The 21,412-nt window shown below is 43.4% G+C and overlaps 1 protein-coding gene and 3 non-coding genes across 7 annotated transcripts in view; all 4 read right to left on the bottom strand.

Moving 5' to 3' along the window:
* Nucleotides 1-419: 419 nt before the first annotated feature.
* htt (huntingtin) overlaps nucleotides 420-21,412 on the bottom strand; it is a 34,424-nt gene continuing 13,431 nt past the window's right edge. Inside the window, exons 22-66 of one of the 4 annotated variants that reach the window (XM_053417848.1) lie at nucleotides 21,232-21,352; nucleotides 20,974-21,119; nucleotides 20,655-20,833; nucleotides 20,346-20,557; nucleotides 19,189-19,315; nucleotides 18,969-19,093; nucleotides 18,769-18,879; nucleotides 18,526-18,603; nucleotides 17,702-17,925; nucleotides 17,519-17,597; nucleotides 17,248-17,409; nucleotides 17,103-17,158; nucleotides 16,852-17,000; nucleotides 16,603-16,739; nucleotides 16,382-16,498; nucleotides 16,156-16,278; nucleotides 15,788-16,047; nucleotides 15,519-15,661; nucleotides 15,206-15,434; nucleotides 14,137-14,278; nucleotides 13,861-14,040; nucleotides 13,530-13,706; nucleotides 13,343-13,419; nucleotides 13,006-13,141; nucleotides 12,715-12,837; nucleotides 12,263-12,470; nucleotides 12,012-12,157; nucleotides 11,628-11,805; nucleotides 11,402-11,503; nucleotides 11,055-11,239; nucleotides 10,847-10,973; nucleotides 10,648-10,751; nucleotides 10,169-10,323; nucleotides 9,943-10,082; nucleotides 9,767-9,852; nucleotides 9,530-9,660; nucleotides 9,285-9,417; nucleotides 7,511-7,666; nucleotides 7,218-7,408; nucleotides 6,818-6,932; nucleotides 6,476-6,689; nucleotides 4,774-4,993; nucleotides 4,437-4,599; nucleotides 3,621-3,781; nucleotides 420-3,073 (exon numbers count right to left, since the gene is read on the bottom strand). In XM_053417848.1, the coding sequence (XP_053273823.1) occupies nucleotides 2,860-3,073; nucleotides 3,621-3,781; nucleotides 4,437-4,599; nucleotides 4,774-4,993; nucleotides 6,476-6,689; nucleotides 6,818-6,932; nucleotides 7,218-7,408; nucleotides 7,511-7,666; nucleotides 9,285-9,417; nucleotides 9,530-9,660; nucleotides 9,767-9,852; nucleotides 9,943-10,082; nucleotides 10,169-10,323; nucleotides 10,648-10,751; nucleotides 10,847-10,973; nucleotides 11,055-11,239; nucleotides 11,402-11,503; nucleotides 11,628-11,805; nucleotides 12,012-12,157; nucleotides 12,263-12,470; nucleotides 12,715-12,837; nucleotides 13,006-13,141; nucleotides 13,343-13,419; nucleotides 13,530-13,706; nucleotides 13,861-14,040; nucleotides 14,137-14,278; nucleotides 15,206-15,434; nucleotides 15,519-15,661; nucleotides 15,788-16,047; nucleotides 16,156-16,278; nucleotides 16,382-16,498; nucleotides 16,603-16,739; nucleotides 16,852-17,000; nucleotides 17,103-17,158; nucleotides 17,248-17,409; nucleotides 17,519-17,597; nucleotides 17,702-17,925; nucleotides 18,526-18,603; nucleotides 18,769-18,879; nucleotides 18,969-19,093; nucleotides 19,189-19,315; nucleotides 20,346-20,557; nucleotides 20,655-20,833; nucleotides 20,974-21,119; nucleotides 21,232-21,352 (6,742 nt within the window). In that variant the 3' untranslated portion in view covers nucleotides 420-2,859. The remainder of the gene's footprint in view (nucleotides 3,074-3,620; nucleotides 3,782-4,436; nucleotides 4,600-4,773; nucleotides 4,994-6,475; nucleotides 6,690-6,817; nucleotides 6,933-7,217; nucleotides 7,409-7,510; nucleotides 7,667-9,284; nucleotides 9,418-9,529; nucleotides 9,661-9,766; nucleotides 9,853-9,942; nucleotides 10,083-10,168; nucleotides 10,324-10,647; nucleotides 10,752-10,846; nucleotides 10,974-11,054; nucleotides 11,240-11,401; nucleotides 11,504-11,627; nucleotides 11,806-12,011; nucleotides 12,158-12,262; nucleotides 12,471-12,714; nucleotides 12,838-13,005; nucleotides 13,142-13,342; nucleotides 13,420-13,529; nucleotides 13,707-13,860; nucleotides 14,041-14,136; nucleotides 14,279-15,205; nucleotides 15,435-15,518; nucleotides 15,662-15,787; nucleotides 16,048-16,155; nucleotides 16,279-16,381; nucleotides 16,499-16,602; nucleotides 16,740-16,851; nucleotides 17,001-17,102; nucleotides 17,159-17,247; nucleotides 17,410-17,518; nucleotides 17,598-17,701; nucleotides 17,926-18,525; nucleotides 18,604-18,768; nucleotides 18,880-18,968; nucleotides 19,094-19,188; nucleotides 19,316-20,345; nucleotides 20,558-20,654; nucleotides 20,834-20,973; nucleotides 21,120-21,231; nucleotides 21,353-21,412) is intronic. The other 3 variants (XM_053417850.1, XM_053417849.1, XM_053417852.1) reach the window with 3 other exon arrangements.
* On the bottom strand, nucleotides 14,924-15,051 carry LOC128437583 (small Cajal body-specific RNA 14). The gene has a single exon (XR_008338237.1). It is a non-coding gene; the product is annotated as a small Cajal body-specific RNA 14 (non-coding RNA).
* LOC128437584 (small Cajal body-specific RNA 14) lies at nucleotides 18,356-18,483 on the bottom strand. Its single transcript, XR_008338238.1, has one exon. It is a non-coding gene; the product is annotated as a small Cajal body-specific RNA 14 (non-coding RNA).
* Nucleotides 20,095-20,222, bottom strand: LOC128437585 (small Cajal body-specific RNA 14). Its single transcript, XR_008338239.1, has one exon. It is a non-coding gene; the product is annotated as a small Cajal body-specific RNA 14 (non-coding RNA).

The raw sequence follows: 21,412 nt of genomic DNA, 5'->3' as shown, positions 1-21,412 counted from the left end.
AATCACGAAGAGCCCATCTTAATGGGTGCTGTAAATCCAAGAACTACGTTACAACCTGGATGAGAAGGAAGCTGTACAAAATGTGACTGTGACCAACTTCACCATGGAAAAGATCAGTGTCAAATACAACAGATCTTTAAAGGGCAACAAATTCCATCATCTCTTTGTGGTTTCCATCAAACTCTAACCAGTTGTTGCCCGTTTGGTTATTTTGAGGTGGCCGGCCACAGCTTGTTCTTTCTGGTAGAGGGGAAGAGGAGGCAGAGCGTGGCAGAACATTTAATGGTTATAACCTCATTGTTTGATCATATTACAGACGCACAGCGGACCCTGTGTTTGCCAGGCAACCGGTCAGGTTGTCGAGCCCAGCATAGAATCCACAAGGGCGGATATTGTGTCATTAAATAACGAAACATATCTTAAGCATCTTTAAATAATTTATTCATTTTCGACAATGGACCATATGCAGTGATCAAAATATTGAAATGAAATACACAATCGCTTTTAATCATGTTTTTACAGGCAAATGTAAATAAAAACAGAGAGGCAAAGTGAATCCTCACTTTCTGCTTCTTCCACACACTTATTGAATAAATCACAACTGTGGCAAGTGGGCACCAAATGAAGATGAATTATCTTAATGCCAAGCGTCAACATGCTAATAGTAAACTCAGGGGACATCATGGGACAACTTGGCAGAGAAAAGACTTATTGGGTCAAAAGCAGTGACTACATTATCCTCTGAGCTCCTTCATTCCTCCAGTAGAAGGAAAATAAAGTCTTGAAGGGAAGCGTGTTAAATCAGTCAAACATGACCTTTGTCCACAACCTCCCCGCCCATCTCTCAAAACCACAAAGGATTTCTGGGTAATCTTATTACCCCCTGCAGGGATCCCCAGTCAGGCATTTGCTTTTCTTACGCCTGGGGAAATACCAAAGGACTAGGTGAAACCATTTCTTCTGTCCAGTTGACAGAGGTAAGATAGGACAAAAAAAGAATGAATCCAAACTGATCTGAGACTAATTTAATCTGTTTCAGGACTCACATTGTGATTTCAATAAGAGCCATTCATTATGGGAATATATTATTTTAACGTGACCAAAGGAAACCTGCCCCATTGCCTTTAAAAGTTGAAAAGCAGTCAAATGTTTTTACGCTCTGTGGAACACATCTGACATCAAGAGGACAACTTCCAGTTTTTAAGTGCTAGGTGTATTTAATATTCTGTACAAAGACCATGAAATATTTACCCATCTTTAACGGAGACAAACAATATTTAAAGCTCAACAAAAACAGTAAACCACCGTCACATGGCTTCACTCCCCCCTCTGATGATTTGTCAAAGCGGCTGTTGGTTGCTAAGGTTACAAGGCTCCCTTTGGATTGTGTTGCATCTCTCCCTCACAACAGTCGGCCCACAGAAATACAGTATTAAGGACTACGCAAGAAAATAGCAGTAATGCTAAGCATGCTTTCAAGCTTTCAGTGTACAGGACATACATATATTCAGTCTTTTATCTAAGGCAAGTGTATGTACAGAGTGACGACGTCCAGCACACTCCCAGGCAACTCGAGGTCAAGTCTTCAATGAAACAAGCTTTCTGCCGATTCCTCTTATCGTGTACGTGTGTTTTAAGACAGACGAAGAAGGCTTCATTATGCATCTATTTAACATCTCACCTTTACACAGCTTCCTATTTTATCATGCACCATGATTTCCATATTACTTTACAATATACAAAAAGGTAACTCCATTTAAAGACTGTAAATTACATCTGGCCTTATTACAACAATAGTCACATCTTACATCCTGAGAATTAAAAAGAAAGGGACAGGAAGTTGACAGGTGGAATCAGTCAGGTGCCCTGGGGGAGGTGTATGTACCGGAAACAAAGGAATAAACCGAAGCAAGATCATAAAATCATATGAGGAAAATATTTCCCTCCTGCAACTTATTAAAATAAGATATCACTGCAGTTTTGGTATTTTTGACTTTAGGTGTATGGGCCCTTAAACATTTAAAACCATTTTATTTAGAATCAGCACAAAGTGAGGTTCTCTTTACACTGCTCAGTTTGTACCCGTCTGGTTCTTTGTCCTCTCACTTAACATCCAGAATGTGTCACTGAACGGATGCAGGAGTAACGTGACATCACAATACCCATCCCCTGCTCACGAAAAACAAACAAGACAACGCCATAAGTGACTCACATGAAATCTTATCAATGTGTTGGAATGACCACAACAAATATAAAAAGATACTAGTTATTAACAACTTGTATGTCGGCCCATCACACCTATTTAACACACTTGAAAAATAGATGCATTGAAACTTTAAATATAGTAAATTTTTTCTCAGGTTATTTTTCTCTTCTCTATTATACTTTACTGACATCACAATACTCAAGCAAGTCCTCACAGGAAAATAAACAGTTCCAATTTGTGATCTTTATATTGTTTTTCTAAATCAAGGTGCTGGGTCGGAGGAAGTGTTCAAGGTGCTGTCATTAGTCTTGAGGAATGTCTGTGGTGGGGGTGTAGTCCTTCACATTAGGTACAGGAGCTCACTCTTCCTATTCAGAGACTGCTCTTGTGCAGTTTACACTCTTAACCTGACATGGAGTTAGATCTCCCTTAGTTTCTTTTTTGAAATATGTTTACACTGATTCCTTTGAATTTATTATGGTGACTTCAGAAGTTCTGTCATTGTAATGAAGCATTCCGAGGGGGAGGGATACATTCGATTTCATTTCACAGCCTGCCACATTTCTCACCTTAATCCACTCTTCTACCCATGCTCCAACCCCCCCTGCCACTATTTTTCACTCTGTGCCTCCATGTCCGTCTCAGCCTGTTGCTCACAGTGATGTGTCCTGGTGGATTGACTGCAGGCAGCCCAGCAGCTGGAAATAAGGGCTGCCGGGCGAGGCCACGGTCTCAAAGACGGACTGGAAAGCCCGGCGGTCCAGCTCCTCGTCAATCTGGTGCCGGTAAAAATCCATTGCAACCAGGCAGAACAGGTTGATGTCCACCACTTCACTGGAGCCCATTCGGCTAATCACATGAGGCAGTCTGTTTAAGAGCGGGGGGGTTAAGGACAACAGACCAGTTACAAATTCTCTCATTTGCTTGTCTAAGACCATCAATTCAACACAATCAGTCTTGTTCACAAGAGCGGCTTTTCATTATCTACTAATTCCAAAGAGCTGCCTTAATGTAGAACACATCTCAAGAACCGTTCATCTTATCCATTTCAAACCCGGCATGTGTATCGTTAGTGGACCAGGGAAGAGTAGCGTCAAATTTGTGATAAGATTTATAAAATATGATTAAACAAGCAAACTGCCATCTGAATTACAGACCATTTGAAAAGTTGTGAACATCAGTGAGGATTGCTTAAGAGACGTCTAAAATAGCCAACATGCAATGTATAAAAAATAAAAAGGGTTTAGCAAGTCATTCTAGGTATGAAACAGACACGTGAACAGTCAAAGCTAATTCAGTTTCATTTTTTGAACAGGATCAAATTGGTGCAACATAAAAACAAAAGAAAGAAAGCTGCAACCAGCCCAGCCCTAACAGACATGTTTAGAACAGGCACGGCACTAGTAAAGGATACAAGGCTGAGATCCACTGAGAGGTGGAGGCAGAGACAAAGAAGCAGGAGAGGCTCCACATGGCCATGGCAACCGGTGTCCTCTGAGTGAAGTTGGACAAGGACAGCAGCACCCAGTCTCGCACCATAGACGACTGGCCTGTGGCATGGAGTGTCTGGAAAACCTGAGGGTAGGTGCACAGCAATGGGAGAGTTGTGGAAAGATTAGACCAACACATTTAAATGGAGAATATCGTCTAAATACATTGAGGAAAGGAGAGCAACTGTGTTAAATGCTCCTCTTTATAACAGACTCATTGAAATGCCAGGTCTTTATTTTCTTTATCAGCCAAAGTTTCGGGTAAATTACTGAATAATTTCTGAACCAAGCAGAAACGCAAATTTCTGTTAAACAAATATTCGAGCTAAGAAAATACCAACATGTGGAAAAATAATAATTTTAATACAAACGCAAGTCATGCTTCATATTTTATTTAACTATTAAATTCTATCACCATGTTACATTCCTGGACAAAAACTTTAAACCCTTTGTATTTGCTCAAGCTTGTGTTGTCTTGACAACCTGTTGTCTGATTGGACAACAAAAGAGCTGGCTTACATGGTCAAAGCGAAGTAATGGCTTTACTGAGACTGAGCTACTGCTCCCTGCAAGAAGCAGACCGAGTGAGGGGTAAAAGGGAAACAGAGCAATGCAGCATTTCCTTGGTCAAAGAATAATCAGATCAAATTCTGCCTTTTGAGTCTAAAGAGCTAAACCTGTTTGAGAGCTTTTAATCTTGCCGTGATTTTCTTTGCATGGATTCATGTACTGCTGCTGACCTTATACACGACAGTGGCCATGAATTGTGGGTAGGGCTGCTGATTGGAGAGAAACTCTCCGATGACCTTGTTCATGACGTCCTGTGGCGGGAAGAAGTCATCCAGGAACTGGGGCAGAATCCTGGCCACTACACGAGCCTCGCTTGGTAAACCCTTCCTGATTCTACAAACAGGAAACCAAACATGTGGAACTGCTTTTTATCATGAAGTACAGCAGCCTTTTGTTGAATTCTACAAACCCCATGCATGTAAAATTAAAACAGGGAAGGAAGAAGGCTGCAATATACATTTTAAATTAAGTTTACATACAATGGTGGGTTGGTGTGCTTGTGTGTACCTGTCGAAGAGCACAGAGACCCTCTCCATGGCAACGATGATCGACTCGCTGTCTGGGGCTTGAGGGTCAACGTGGTCAGGGCGACTGGCAGGGCTGGCTTTCTCCTTGCCTGAGGAGAAACCAACATGACCCGCCGTGACGCCCACCGCCTCCGCTACGGCAGAGCCAGAGTCAACCTGACCTCTAACCCTTGTCACGTCTGAACCCGACGCAAGCACCGCTGAGAGGACGAGAGGGGGGGTTGGAACCGGTTGAACCAGTGAGTGAGAGGTTAGAGGTGGAGTAGGGACACTGCCATCACAAGATTCAGACCAAAATTGAGTAGATCTCATAATCAAAAATTGGTATATATATATATATATATATTTCAGGGAGCTACGCACGTCAAGTAACATTCAGAAGGGTTTCTATAGAACTGGTGCTTAAAGTATTAGAGATTTTCAATGCCATGTTTCCTGGGTACAGTGGTACGGCACATACTAGATTAGCTCTCCTGTGACCCCAATGTGCTTTAGCTTGCACTGCTGTACAGCACGTAAAGGGGAGGTATGCAGGAAGTGATAAGTAGGTTTGCAAGAGCAGAGGTTTACTCAAGGAATTCGTTGGGTATTTCAGCGGATTTTTTTTAATAAGTTATTTAGGCTGTCAGCATAAGGACGAGTTGCTAGAGTTAGTAGGGACCAACGTAGGGGTTAGAGGTAGGGTCTGTCAGAGGTACCATTTGTACATACAGTGTTTCCCCAAAAGTTACCTAGACTGTGGCAGCCAACCACTTTCCATACTGAACTAAATATATAGGTTTACGGTACATTGATGTAGTTTTGACAGTTCGTACACATTATTCATCAGAAGCACCAGAAGAAATCCTGTCATGCAGGTGGATGGTCAAAAATATGTCAGGGTGTGCATGAGAGCATGCCACATGCATGTGCTTGGCATGTATGCAGCACAACCAGCCCAGTAAGCTGCTACCACCACAGTCTAGTTGTGTGGGAAACACTTTAACGCACATATTAGATGCAGGGAAGCAAGCAGGTTTGTAAAATTCTGTCATAGGTGAAATGAAAACTGGGACTTTGAGTATATACACAAACACTTTCATACAGTACTTTGAGTACTGATGGTAGCATTAAAATGAACACATTCATTTTTGCTCGCGAGTAACTTACACACAAATCCCAATTTGTTCTAACATACAATTTTATGTGAGAATGTTCTTTCAGATGCATACACAATAAATTGTACGCCAACCAGTTAGCAATGCAGGGGGCTTACTAGCAACCTCAAGTTCCCAACCAATGAGTTTCCTACACTTGATTTTTAACCCGTGTTTGTTTCAGAATTCTGAGCATTGTAGAGAAATAGACTAAGGCAAGAGTGGAATAGGAGGGAAGGAACATTTTTATTGTTTAACAGCAGATCTTATCCTGCTCAAGGGGTCTGGTATGAGAGAGCGGAGCATTTAACTTGAATGGCTCTATGCTTCCCTAGTGTTGGTACTACATCAGCCTCAGTGAAGACTAGTCAAGATTCAGTAGTTAACTACTACAACAAGGGTCCATGCAGGAGAGTTAGCCAGATGCCATGATGAGAGTTTGCAGCAGAACGACAAAGTTACTACAGCAGTAAAGAAAGCACCAGTCCTATTACTGTGCACTCTGGTGGTTTAACCAGCATGCAGGTTTGTTATCACCTTACTTACCAGTGTACATGCAGGTGAGCATGAGGCCGAGTGCCGCCATGGCTCTGTGCGGTGACGGCATGTTGACTCGGTCCACGCTGAGCTTCACCAGCGCTTCTCCATCCACACGCGACAACTGCTCCGACAGCAGGAGGCGCTCCAGGCCGCGCAACACGCAGTGATATATGACGGAGGGAGTGGAGTCCTCGCTGGCAGACACCATCACACCGCACAACTGAGGCACAGGAGGGGAAGTGAGAGCGGGACAGAGAAACGCTTATAATTCATATATTCCTGCTTTAGTTTACTGGGAAATGTGTGATATACATTAGGGTTGGTTTTCCAATATTAATTTGACCACACCTGTATAATTCCAGCCATGAACTCAGTTCCAACATCGAGAGGGTAGTTCTCCATCATGTAGAAAGCCACAGCACACATCACCAACACATGCTGCTGGTTATGCAGGTTCACACAGCTGCAGAATAGCAAGATGAGACAGAGTGTGAATGGGAAAAAGATTCAGATAGTAAAAAAACGTTAAGAGCAGCACCTAGTGGCCAACAGTTGCACTGCTTCAATCAGTGCATTAAGCTGGATAAAACAGATTACATAGTCCACTTAGTGTGGAGGGGAGGGGGTCAGACTCAGCTCTGACATTAAACACATTGGCTCAACGTGCCCCTTTCATTACCAATGCAGCTCATTTAATTAGGTCAGGGTCTGCGTTTGTTTCTGTAATGAGAATAAGAGCGATACTCACTGAGCGATGGCCCGGAGGTTGGACAGCAGGTACTCCGAGACAGTGGGGATGAGCTGTTTGGCTGTGTCGTCTAGCAGGTCACACTCCAGCACATACAGCACTCCATGCAGGGCCCCCATGCGGCTCGGCAGGTGGGTGCTACGCAGGGTCGTCTCCAACAGACGACACACAGGCTCAGCTATCACTTTGTCCTGGAAATACACATTCAGATGCTTTATATTTCTGTCGAATATCAGCTTTATTTAGTGTCACAAAATAAATCAAACATTTCACCAACACAAAAACATGCTCACCATGCCCAACACAGCTGCAGCTTTGCAGATGGCAGGCACCAGGTATTGATTGAGGATCTCATCCTCTGGCGGATGGAGCTTCTGCAATTCCATCAGGGTGGAGAACATCATGTCAAACTGGTTCCTCTCTGTGAACAGGTCTGACACTGCCAGCAGCTACAGAGAAGGACAAGAGGGTGGAGAGGTTCAGAAGAGAAGTGACCTTAGGTTCAATGCACATGGAAATAATATTCTTTAGGTGCCTTAAAAGCATAGGGATAAGCTTTCAATTAGGGGTGGGAATTGGCAAAAATGTGACAATTCCATAGTATTGCGATATTTGGGCCACGATTCAATATTATTGCGATTCTTAACATATTGCGATACAGCAAGTATTGCAATTCGATTCTGCGATACATGTCCCCCATATTATTCAAAGGCATTACAAAAAATGAGGAAAATAAGACGGCTCAACTCACTTCAAATGTCACATTTAATTCTGTGAACATGGTCTTCTACACATTAACTGAAGTGCAAAAACCTTGTCCTTGAACATTCAGGACACAAGACCTTTGTAATTATTTTCTGAATAGGAGACCTCTCACATGAACGCTGAGCTCCCAGCACATAACTTAAAATGATTTAAATACAATACAGTAACATAAAGCAGAAATAGAGTAACAAACCTGAGAATAATCATAAATAAGAGTAACTTAGCGCTTCAATCAAATTGAGAAAAATAAACAAAGATGTGTACTGCTAGAGTCCAGTCGGCTGCAAGGTCGAGAACCAAAATCATAAATTAATTTGGGACTATTGGCATTTTTGTTCAGAAAAATGAGTTGGTCAACATGCCCAGATGTTAAAGTGCTCCTCTGGGCCATTACTATATCTCCTGCAGTGGAGAACACCCTTTCAGCAGACACACTAGTGCCTGGAATGCTCAGGTATCTTTTAAACTCTGAAGCTCTCCTCGTCATGCTTTGCCAACCAGGGGCTGTTATATATAATTTTTTACAACCCCTAACCCTTTATTTACAATTTTTGCAATATTTAATTTTATATATCGAGATACTGTACAGAATCGATTTTTCCCCCCACCACTAGTTTCAATCACGTCATTGAAATCTCAATAAATGTTAACACTGACATAGCAGGTATACAAGAGTCTCAATTTCATACCGAGGGAAGATAGTTGGGTCTACAATCTTCTCAGTTTCAATATTCGCCAGGAAAGTGTTTCGGCTCCATATAAGTTTTAATCACCGTCCACATTGACACCTGAAAATGCATATCAGGTGACCAAGTGTATGCACTGGACATGCACGTGCCAATTTAAACAAGGCATGCACATGCCACTGTATACAGGAATTTATCAAGTAATAGCTTGTCTCCTACGCATGTCAGTTGTAAAATGCAGAATTTAACTTCAAAGCAGTTAGCAAGACAACAGGGTCAGTAACGCTCGTAATAGATTATCCATGTTGGCTGCTACCCCGGTGCAGGTTGTTTTCTTGTTGAAGGGAGTGATAGGAGCCTGACGAATCAGTGAAAGCTACATCATGATCCAAGATGTAATCAGCACGCCGTTGCAAGTGTTATGGTTTCCAAAGTTCTCAGTTTCTACCCATCCGGAATAAAATGCAGCCCTGCAGTTTTCAAACTTTAACAGGGCCTGTAGCTTTTTCAAACTTCTCCTTTTTAGCAGCTCTAAAACTCAGGAGCACTGGATGCCAGGCGTATCAGAGTTAGTGTTTCCAGACATAGTATGGAGGAACCATGTGTTTTAACTCACCGATCGGACCACTTCACTTATGAGGATGGTTGGAGTCCTTCTGTTACTCGGGGAGCCTGGGATCAGCCACTGGCTGTAGAGCTCCAGGAGGAATTGAGAACATGAATGGATGTCCACACCTGCACGGTGCTTCCTGAAAGCAGAGACAATGGTAAGTCAGTGTACAAGCTTATTTCAATGCTCAGTCGCCTGTGCATTGGAGATTAAGGCATTACTGCATGTGAATGAATGTTTCATTGTCAGACCTCGAGTTTATAGGAGATATCGGCGGAGAGGTGGGTGCTGGAGTGTCTGCGTCATCTTCTTCATCCTCACCCCATTCTTCCTCCCTCAGAGGGGTGATGTTGTTACCCAACCACACTGAATGGATTGAGACCTGGAAAAAGAGATGCAGAGAAAAAGGCATATTCAATTGAGATATTATCTATTAAATCCACTACATTATTCAAGCTTCCTCCAACCCATCACTGCTTTTCTCTCACCTGCCCCAGTTTGTAGTCCATGTTGCCCATCTCCCTCTCTGTATTGATCTGAAGCAGCAGCTTCTCATGGCTAATCAGCGTACCTGCTGAAACAGCGTATAACAGAATGTTTTCAGTTTAAACTAAATCAAGTGGATCTGTAGTTGCAGACAGTTTGAATGCAGGTTGTCCGTTACCTGCAGAGGCTGCAGACAGTGAGGGCACAGGGTCCCAGGCGTGGTACGGGTGGTGTGTATGGACATTGTCTCTTTTGGACACAAGAGCCTGAATCTCTCTTTCCACCTCGCCCCTGATCACCGCAAGTTTCCTTCCAAACCTGGCCACAGATAAAACAAGTTAGCTAAATATTGCCACATTCCTATTTTAGGCTAATTCCCCATGAGACAATAGCTGTAGAGCTACCGTGTTTCTAGGGCTTTGATGCTCTTGTTGCGGGGTTGCTGTTCCAGACAGCTGACTGCAGGGTTGCCAGCAGCAGGCAGGGTCATGGCACTCAGCACCAGGCTGGTGATTGCCTGCACTGCCAACACATTCAACTGGGTGCGCTCCAAATCCTCCTAAAGACAATGATAAACATGAATTAGTAAAAACAAATAAATTGCAGCCTCTATTATCCATGTATGCGTTTAAAGATGTTTTTATACAACCACAGATCTATGCACGCATTTGCAGATTGGTCTACACAATGAAAAGCGCAATAGACAAATCTCTGCACACATTCAGATTCTTTTGACCATTTACAAATCAGATCAGTTACACACAGATGGAGATACAGTTAGTAAACTCCCTACACACATGTTTGCAGCAATAATGGCTTCATGCAGGTGGCAAGACCAAACGCTTGCACTTGTTTTTCTAAGCAAATAAATCTCAGTGTGTACCTCCTGCTGCGTCTCCTCCTCCTGGTCCATAGTGATGGGTTGGGTGACCAGCACCCCCAACAAAGTGGCCCAGGTCTCCTCAAACTGAGTCCTGTTACTCCAGCCTGTACAGTGGTGAAAATATAAAAATGTCACATTAGGAACAATTTGACAATACTGTATGAAAGGAGGGAGATAATTTAATGTATATTTTCTGTACCTAGTATGTTGATGCGATAGAGAAATTCTCTGAAGACATCCTTCTCCTGCAGGAAGTCCACAGGGATCTCAGGGAGTGTCGTGCTGAATTCTCCTCCTGGTTGAGGGGACCAGCCCAGTTTCCAAACCTGCAAAACAAACACCATTTACACAAATACACCAATGCCTTGTCTCTAAATTGCACAAAGAATCTCATTCCAAACACTAACCAGTGGAGGAACTCGGGTGTAGCTGTTGACCAGAGGCAGTCGGGACAGACTGATGACAATGTTGCGTAGAGTTGGTGTGAGAAAAGCTGGGAATACACTGTTTTTATTGTGACCAAGGGCAAGGACGCTCTGCAGCCCTTCCACCAGTTCAGCCATGATCTCGCATGCTTGCCACTTGAAAAGGTCTACAACAGAGGAAACAGTACATGCATAAATTCCAAGCTAAATGCTGCGACATAGTACTGAGTTACATTCAACTGTTTTATTTATTGTAAGGCGCTTTGGATAAAAGCGTCTGCCAAATGACATGTAATATAATGTAATTAAATGTGTAAGTGAATGCTCACGGTCAGCTTGTGCAGAGTCCACTTGGTCTCCTTCAGCGTCTCTTTCTGCCTTCGTCTTTTTCTTTGCTGGATACAGCAAGCGGTCACCAGGACTCACAGCCACTAGGAGGACATAGCAAAAAGTTTGATCCATGATGAAATTATGCAAAATTCCATGTCCTGAGGCAGTCGTGGCATGTTACAGAACCAATTCACAGGGAATTAATGATCCTGCTGGCTTCATTACCTGCAGAGATGATCAGACGTAAGCAGTAGATAAGGGAGCAGGTGTGTGTGGTGTACTCTGCAGTGGAGAGCTTGTTCCAGACACAGGGCTGCTGCAGAGACAGACAGAGGCAGGATAGAGCCCACTGTAGGTCCACACTCAGGGGCAACTGATCGTGGAGCAGACGCCACACCAACACCTGTCAGAGTCACATACACAGGTGTAAGAAGACAGCAAAAAAAATACAAGGCAGTGGGTGTAAAGCAATCACACAACTAATTGCCTAAATTTAATACTTATATCAAAATACTTATTACCTATAATACTGATTGATTGCAGCTACAAGGAAGATTTAGATGTGATCTAAAGCACTCAAAAGGATAATAACATTATGTGGTCGTTTACCTCAGTGGCAGTGCAAGTGAAAGTGGTGATGAGATGCTCCTTGTCAGAGGGAATATGAAGTGAGGAAGGCAGCTGGCTCACACTCAGCAGGTACTGGGACAGAGCTCTGCAGAGCGACAAAACACGAGGGTAGAAATCTGCCACATCTGAAACAGAGGAACGTTTTATCAGAGAAAACAAATAGAAGGAATGACAACTTGAGCGTTAACCAAGTTGGACTGACATTTACTTTTTCATCCAATGTTTCTTACCGTACACATCAGCCAGTTGTACCCAGTAGGGCTGAGGTTGGGAAGGAGGCAGGAAGGACTGGTGTGGTGCAGGAAGTGATCCGGTGACCGCTGCTAGTTGCTCGAGGGTCACCTGCAAGGCCGTCTCCAACAAGAGCGGACCCTGACCTCGTGCTAACCGCTGCACGCCTATACTCAGGCATGGACACAGCAGGCTTAGGTTGAAGTCCTGGTGAAAAGACGACAGAGGGCAAAATTCAGATTAAGTGATAATTGAAATAGAATATGCCAGTTTGCCACAGAGTGTGGTACAATTCCTTGGCACTGCAGCAAAAATATATTAACCAAACTAGATAAATAAATGAGTTCCGAGTTATATTAAAATATTTTGGTGCTCTTTTGGGTCAATACATATTTTACTTCAGAAGTAAAGTTTGTGTGCAGACTGAAGGGCTGCATGTGTAACGTCTCACCTTGCAGCTCATGATGGTCAAGAGATCAGCAGGAGGTAGTTTGGTGAGAAGTTCAGTCGTCTCCAAAAGGGACACATCGCCACGAAGACAGCACTGAGACTTCACCAGAGCCACGTACCACTCCTAGAAACAAGAGAAAGGGTTTGATATTTCCTTAATGTGCATGAATTGAATTTTTTCCATTATGAGACTGAGCTGCTCCTTAAAGTGTTTTGGGGATTGTGTGATGTATACATATAACACAGCTTTGACTGAACACACCTTGCAAAGGCCAAATGGATAATTCCTCACCTTATCTGCAATCACCAGTTCAGGGGCAGGTGGTGGATCTCCATCCAACGGGTGTGATGTCACGGGAGGGCTGGGGCTGCTTGTGTCAGCAACAGTGGCTCTGAACCTGTCCAGCAGGGAGTAGAACCTCTGATGCCTGTGACAGAGGATACAACACATTAAGATTTTCAATAGTTTGTGAGCGATCAAGCCCCCCCCCAAAAAAACAGTCATATGCCTGGTTGTGTACACTTATGATCGTTTTTTGCAGGTGGAAAATCAAGCTCCTTACTTCACTAGAAAAATAAAAAAATCCAAGTATGTTCCTTAAAATGGCTGCAATACACAGTAACGTTACCTCTGAGCGAGTCCACTGGTCTGAAGGTATTCCTGGATCCTGTCCAGTTCCTCCACAGGCAACTGAGCTGTACTGTTCTGGAGGGTGTAAGGAACAATGTAGTGAGGTATATAACTAATATATAACCCAGGATCATATGTGCAACTTACAGCCAAGCTCCTGTGAAACAACAACATCTTACGTGTACCTGTAGTGTCTCAGCTAGCAGCATTTCCACCCTGCGACACGCCAGCGTGTCCACCATGCGGGCCAGAACTCTGAAAGGCGTATTGAGCATCTTGTCTACATAAAGCATGAGCAGCGAACCAGACTGACTGAGGTGGATGCCCTCCAAACACTGCAGAGTCTTCTTCAACATGGTAGGCTGCATCAGAGTTAAGGTAACAATAACGGGGATGGTGGCCAGGCAGAAAGGGTGGTAAAGGTTGAGAGGAAAGAAAAGAAAAAGTTAACCAGGTTGTCAGCAGATACTGGAACAAAAACAAAACTGAATAAAGCAGATACAAAATGACCAGTACCTTAGTGAGGTTGTCACAGCGCGACTGAATGGCCTGGATGAAGAGGCCACTGGCAGATGAATTCCGGTGTACAGCGCTGATGAAGTCCTGCACCGGAGGCTCATGGGAAAGGTTAATCAGGTCACGCACATGGTTGACAATCAGCCAGGTCAGATGCTCCGAGTCGTGGAGATTCTGACACTAAAAAAGGTGAGAAAACCGCACGCTTAAAAATCTATGATGGGGGGAAAAGGAAATAAGAGTAATGTCAGCAAAATTAAACATTACGAGTCTCACCACATAGTCACAGAAGAGGATAAGAGCTCCCCTCCGTACGATCTCTCTGTTGACCATTGTTAACTGGGCCTCAAGTTTGTCTTCTTCACCTTCCACTGAGGAGTGAGGGCTCAGCAACTTTGTGCACGAGAGGCTCTGTCTCCTGTCAGAAGGAAAAGAGAAGAGCTAGGATTGATTGGCAGGATTATATTCAATAACATTCCATGTAAAAAAATCAATTCATTATAAAGCCAGAAGCTGCTTGGGATCTATTACAATAGGAGATCTCATTTCAAGAAAATGTTTTCCTTCTTTACATGTGTCTTTACTTTGTCAAATGCGGTCATTTGAATTCTTAATTTAGAGTCTATACAAATAAAGAAGACACCACATTTGACTCAGACTCTAAATAGTTCTTTATGGAGACTCACTCTTTTCATGAAGTATCTCACTGCACAAATTCTGGAACACTGTCTTAATATTAAACATTAATTTATTATCTAGTAAGCCAGTGTCTTTACTTGGAGTTTAAACATTTAAAGAATGCTTTCTATTTGTGTATTTGTTCTTGAATAAGACAATCCTTTGTATTGTTAGTGTACAGAGGAAAAAGAAATGCACCATATATTTTCATATTATTCACAATCACTGCCATCTTTGACAGCATTTTGTTTAATGAGAAAAGATCCTCCAATCCTTTTAGGGAACCGTTTTTGTAATACTTTTATTTAATTCATCCCTAATGCCTTGAAGGTGATCATATCAAGCTACTCCAACCAGTACATTACTGTATATCTTTTGCTATATGAATGTATGGAACCATCGCACAGAAGACCAATGCCTTTACAGTCTCTGTCGGCAGGAACCAGTATCACTCTGTGTGGGGTCACACCAGGTGCAGCACACTGCTCAGTGCTGGCACCATTCAGACCCCACACACACAGGACATGTAGGACATTAACACGACAGATTACTGACCTGTTGGACACAAACTGTAGCCATGGTTGGTTCTCGGGAGAAGCAGGACTTGAGGTAGCCCAAAATTTCCTATACAAACCTGACATAAATATGGGCCAAACACTGTTCTTACCTTGGTGTCTGGTGAACCTCAGCCCACCAGGAGTAGTTGGTGTAGTCGATGATGAGGAGGACCTGGCACCAAAGGAGCACCAAGGAGGGATTGGTGGTGATGAGGCACTGCACCATGCTGTTCAGGCCCTCCAGGGGATAAAAGAGGCCGGCCTCCGTGCCAGTCTGTCCAGTGCCGACCTCGCCCTTCAGGAGACGACTGGCTGCAGCTGTGATCCTGCGAAACATTCCTGGAAGGAAATAGAAAAATCTCAAAATAAAACATGTTCTGATATTTAAAATATAGAAATTGAATAATAAAATGCTATGCTCACCACTCTTGAAGACATGTATGAGACACATGAGCAGTGTACCCAGCTGTTGGCAGTAGAAGGTGTGTTGTTGCTCTGTAATGTCCACTTTCACTTCTCTGGAAGAAATATCATCAAGCAACACTCCTACCAGCTGCAGGAGGAACCTGGAGGGAGGTGGAACATGACAAGTGAAAAAAGATCAAATTCAGAAATGTGTAGGACAAAATAGGAAAAAAAAAAAACATTTCAGAAACATTTAAACTCATGGGACATTGAATACTCTTACTAACCGGGCAAAAGTTTCCTCAGGTTGGACTTTCTGTGCCTCTCCATTAGTCTCCTTGTTACCGAGTACGTCAGCAGCGGGCGGGTCGCTTGGGAAGGGGCTCTGCTGATGCAGGCGGCGGATTGTGTGGCAGGAGAGGAGATGTGGGGAGAGGGAGAGCTCATGGACTCGCGACAGGACAATGTCTTCAGTGGACTGGGAGACGAGTACCCTGAGCACGGCGAGGATACCAGACACCCACAGCTGTATAGTAGCTACTGATGCCTGGAGGAGAAAAGGTTTGATTACAAACATCTACTTTGCAATCACTTAACAATCAGCAGACAAGGTGTTACGGTACATCAGGTAGTCAAGTGCAAAGACAGGTCTCACCATGGTGGCTGGGATGGTAAACATACTCTTGAGCAGCATGTCCACAGGCCTGAGAGAAGAGGGAGCTACCGTCTCAAAAAGAGTGTTCAACACTCCCAAAGCCTCCGGAGAGTCCAGATGCATCTGTAAAGACACAACATAGAAATATGTTATAAGCTTTCAGACCTTTTTACATACATTATAGTCTCAAGGACCAATTACAGAAACACTGCATGGATTTTCCTACTTGCTGCTTGGCGATCATGGGGAGAAGCACATCAGCAATCTGTCTGGACAGTCTCTTCCACTTGTCCTCATTCTCTTTGTGACACTGCTGCAGCACAAGGATAAACATCTCCAACACCTAAAAACATGCATATGAAAGGAAAATGTCAGGCAGAGGAACGTGTGGCTGGAATAATTGTAGAGAATCTGCTGTTGTCTTCCTGAATCAGCTTGTAACCTTACCTGATGGTGCTGTACGAGTCTGAGCAGCATGGAGACCACCACTTCTTTCTGTGTGTCCAGCTCTTTACCTGCATCCGCTTTGTTTGAGCCCCTCAAGACAAACAGGTCATGAACTATTGGCTGCAACGCTGGGATGGCTGTCGAGGAAAAGCACATCAGATGATTAAAGTGTCCTCAAGTGGCTAAACAGAACATGCGTACAAGTACAGCAAATTATTTTGTCATGTGCTATGCTTGTGATCTTCTCACCATGTGTCACAGCTTTCCTGCCACTTGCCATGATGCCGTCACAAAGCTGGATGATCTTTGGAATGCTGATTATCTGCTTGGAGTGGTAGCGCTCGTACGACAACAGCACCAGGAAGAAAAAGATGTTTGGAATGATTGCCTCTGAATCTCTGTTGGAAAAGTGTAACAGCAATTAATTTAGATCCAAGTGAATGGTTTGACATTGGTGATATATTGAAATTAAACTAAATTCAGTGATGGAGAAAACTTACCTGAATTGTCCCACTTCAATGTATTCAAACTGCTTAAGGACAAAGCCGATGAACACCTGAAACACAGTAAATATTTTCTGAATGAGCGATCTTTTCAAAGTTTTGAATGAATCCATGTAAAGCCATCAGCGTGTATTTATTTTACCTGATCCGAGTCCAGCAGGCAATAGTTGACTCTGAGCTGCACTAGCTGGGCGAGCAGGTCCAGCACTTGTCTCTGCAGGGCCACAGAGGTGCTGGTGGTGTACTGCTTCAATGCTTTGATCACCAGTGGCTCAAATAGACGAATGTGGTTGTGGATGGCGTTCTGGAGGGAAAAGGGAAATTTTAGAACAGCAGCAACTTACTGAAGAAACATTTGAAGTCTTGACATGACAGATCTATATCTTGAAAAAGTTGCAGGACGATGCGGGTACCTTGTCTCCTCTGTTGCGAGTTGCATTTGCAATGTTGGACCTCAGCTGATTGGACGCCTTTTGCATTACATCAAACCACCTAAAAGCATAGAAAGGAGGGACATTCTGTAATGTCTGACATATTTCATAGCAAATTTATGGAATTGTCTGCTTGCGTTTACTCGGTGCGTTTTTACAACTCACCCAGACGTGTCCTGCTCCTGTTCAGCCTGCACCATGTTGCGGAGACTAGCATCTGCAAGAGCCTGGGTGAAGTGAGTGTACGGGGCCATGAAGCAGTAGTGGTAGAGACCTGGTCGCAGGCTGGACGAGCCGAGACGCAGGGCCTTACCCTGGGAACGGCTGGGACCACTCAGGACCCCCTCGTACTGGGAGGCCAGGTTGGTGCCAAACAGGGTTTTTAACAGCTAAAGAAAGTGACATCTTCAGTTACCATAAAGAAGACACCACATTTAACTCACTCTAAATAGTTCTTTATGGAGACTCGCTCTCACTGCACAAATTCTGGAACATTGTCTTAATATTAAACATTCATTTATTATCTAGTAAGCCAGTGTCTTTATTTGGAGTTTAAACATTTAAAGAATGCTTTTTGTTTGTGCATTTGGTCAATCCTTTGTAATTTTAGTTTACAGAGGAAAAAGAAATGCACCATACATTCTCTTATTATTCACAATCAGTGCCATCTTTGACAGCATTTTGTTTAATGAGAAGATCCTCCAATCCTTTTAGGGAACCGTTTTTGTAATACTTTTATTTAAATCATCCCTAATGCCTTGAAGGTGATCATATCAAGCTACTCCTACCAGTACATTACTGTATATCTTTTGCTATATGAATGTATGGCACCATCGCACAGAAGACCAATGCCTTTACAGTCTCTGTCGGCAGGAACCAGTATCACTCTGTGTGGGGTCACACCAGGTGCAGCACACTGCTCAGTGCTGGCACCATTCAGACCCCACACACACAGGACATTTAGGACATTAACACGACAGATTACTGACCTGTTGGACACAAACTGTAGCCATGGTTGGTTCTCGGGAGAAGCAGGACTTGAGGTAGCCCAAAATTTCCTCCACACTCTGAAAGAAAACCCCCATCATATTGTATCAACTCCAATCAACATTAGAGTTTGTTCAATGGTTTATTAATGAAACAAAATAAATTCTTGCTTCCAATCTCTCATTCTTGCTCCCACTATTATTGACAGATTGAGATCGTCAAAGAGGTGATGTCATCTTCTTTACCTTGCTGATGTCGTGTAGTGTGGCCAGCTCCAACAGCTGAGACAGAACATCTAAAGTGGAACGCAGGAAACCTCCAAACTTCTCCTGGGTAGTGTGAAGGTCTAACGTCACCTGGAGACAAACAAAACAGCGACACGGTTAAGGATCCATGAAATGCTTTTGTTAGGAAGTGTTTAAAAAAAACAGCTGCGTGTTCTTACTTTGTAGTTGGCATGTGTAGCTTTGAGGACATCATAGAGCTTGAGGTAGGGTGGCAGGTGGTAGAAGCTGCCAAGCGTGGAAGATTTGTTCAGACCTGCCAACCCTGTGATGTCTGCTGGCCTCCCTGCTCACAAAAAAAAAAAAAAAGCAACATCTTTAAGTATTCAGACAATCAGCTCATCTGTACCCGTGTTAGTGCATGGTGAAGGGTTCATGTACCTGTGGTGACATCATTGCTTTTCTTTGGGCTCATAGGGGCAGCACTGGGCTCTGCAGCCTCCTTCTCTTTACCTTTCCTGCGAATAGGACTGAGGGAGGGAGTGTTGCTCAGGGAGGGGAGGGTGGCCTGAAAAGTACAGGGAATAAGTATCAAACCAGACAAGAATCTTCATCTTCCTTTGCATAAAAAAAAAAGCTTGTGGAAAATGTTCTATTAAATATCATGTAGTTATTTGATTCCTCTTTGGCATTGTAAAGTCATAAAAGAGACAGAAGCCATGTTCACTCAGTTTAGTCCTCAATTCAGACTTTGTAGATTGGATTTTTGGTATGTAGCTCGTCACATTATCTATTAAAATGTGGTTGAGTATCAGACGCCAATTTGAACTGGTCAGACGTAACACGTTGTGTATGGAAGTAAAGAAAGAAGTTGGAATAAACATGGAGGCCACAGATGTAAGCATTTATTTTCATTTTCCTTGTGATATGCTTTCAAGCACAGACCGGTTACAATACGACCCATCAAGTTGGGAAAAATGTGTTAATATTAAACATTTTATTATCTAGAAAGTCAGTGCCTTTACTTAGAGTCTAAACATTTATAGAATGCTTTCCATTTGTGTAATTGGTCTTGTATAAAACAATCCTTTGTAAGGGTTAGTGTCTCAATTCTACTCAGGAAAAAGAAATGCACCATTTGTATATTCTCATTATTCACAATCTGTGCTTAATGTAGGTGAACAATATCTGACTGCATTTTTTAAAGCCAATCCTCCAATTTCTGTTTAGGGAACGGTTTCTGTAATACATGTATTTAAATCATCCGTTATGTCTTGAAGGTGATCATATCAAGCTTCTCCAACATGACTTTCAACCAGTATATTACTGTAAATCTTTTGCTATATGAATGTATGGAACCATCGCACAGAAGACCAATGCCTATACAGTCTCTGTCGGCAGGAACCAGTATCACTCTGTGTGGGGTCGCACCAGGTGTAGCACACTGCTCAGTGCTGGCACCATTCAGACCCCACACACACAGATCTGTTATATTATTATTCTAACAACAATTATTTGGAATTAATAAATGTGATTTGCAAATAAATCAGTTTCATATAAAAGCCTATAAAATAAGAACAATCTCTAATGAGGCTTACCTTCACTGCTGGTCCAGGTGGTGTGTCGTCCAACACATGGGCACAGATGTTGAGCACCTTGAGCAGATGGGAGAAAAGTTGCTCCAGCATGGCCACCAGGGAGCGCTCTGACAGTGCTGCCCAGGGTTCCTCCATCTTATTTTGGCCTCCGCTTGTGCTGCCACCTTCTTCCTCTCCCGTCCAGGGGTTGCGCATGCATTTTGGAGCGACAGCTGCAAATATCAAAGATTAACCAATTACAGGCTACAAATTTTCCATGAAGGATGAGGGAAGCTACAACAGGGTGGACATTTTCATAATATTACCAACCAGCAAGGAGATTCCCAGAGAGCATAAGTGCATCCTGATGTGCAGAGAGATCAAGTGGAAACCAGGCGGAGGAGAGTAAGGAGAGGACCATGTTGGCCATTCCCACGGTCAGAGTCCTCCGCTCTGTGTCCTGTGCTGAGGTGGTTGAAGAGCCTGGAGCACTGCTGGGCTGGGACAGACTGGAGGGGGACAGGACAGTGACAGGATAAGCAGTTATGAATATAGTAGAACATTTGAAACGCAAGATGTTACGGTGCAGATTAAACAAGAAGGGCATTAAATGTACAGAAAAGAAGGAATTCAAGCTGGGGAGACAAACCTGAGAGCCCTGCCCCTGCTGCGGTTCAGGCTGGAGCGGGAATTAAACATGCTACTGCAGCTAACATATCCGCAGTGCCAGCCAGTGGTCCAAGTGCACACTGGGAAATTTGAAGCCAGGAGGCACAAAGCCTCACAGCAGCCAAACTGCAGAGAAATAAAAGGAAACAATTTCAGACAAGTTATGAAAATGCAAAAATACCATGAGTGCGTGACACCGCAGGAAAAAAGCCTTTTATACAAATGTCTAGAGGCTTACAGTTAGAGCCCTGGAGGTAGAGGAGGTGAAAGCGTGGGAGACGGCCATAACAACTCTGGACAAATTGTTCTCCAGTGTAACATCAGACACAGCGTTTGACAGGTTGTAGCCTCTGTATGTCCTGACATAGAAAAGAGACCGGTTCAACAAAGACGGTCCGTTCATTCAGTCATAACCTTTC

The sequence above is a fragment of the Pleuronectes platessa genome, chromosome 3, assembly GCF_947347685.1.
Source record: "Pleuronectes platessa chromosome 3, fPlePla1.1, whole genome shotgun sequence".
Lineage (NCBI taxonomy): Eukaryota > Metazoa > Chordata > Actinopteri > Pleuronectiformes > Pleuronectidae > Pleuronectes > Pleuronectes platessa.
Note: the sequence above shows the minus strand (reverse complement) of the source record. Positions and strands in the feature narration are given on the sequence as shown.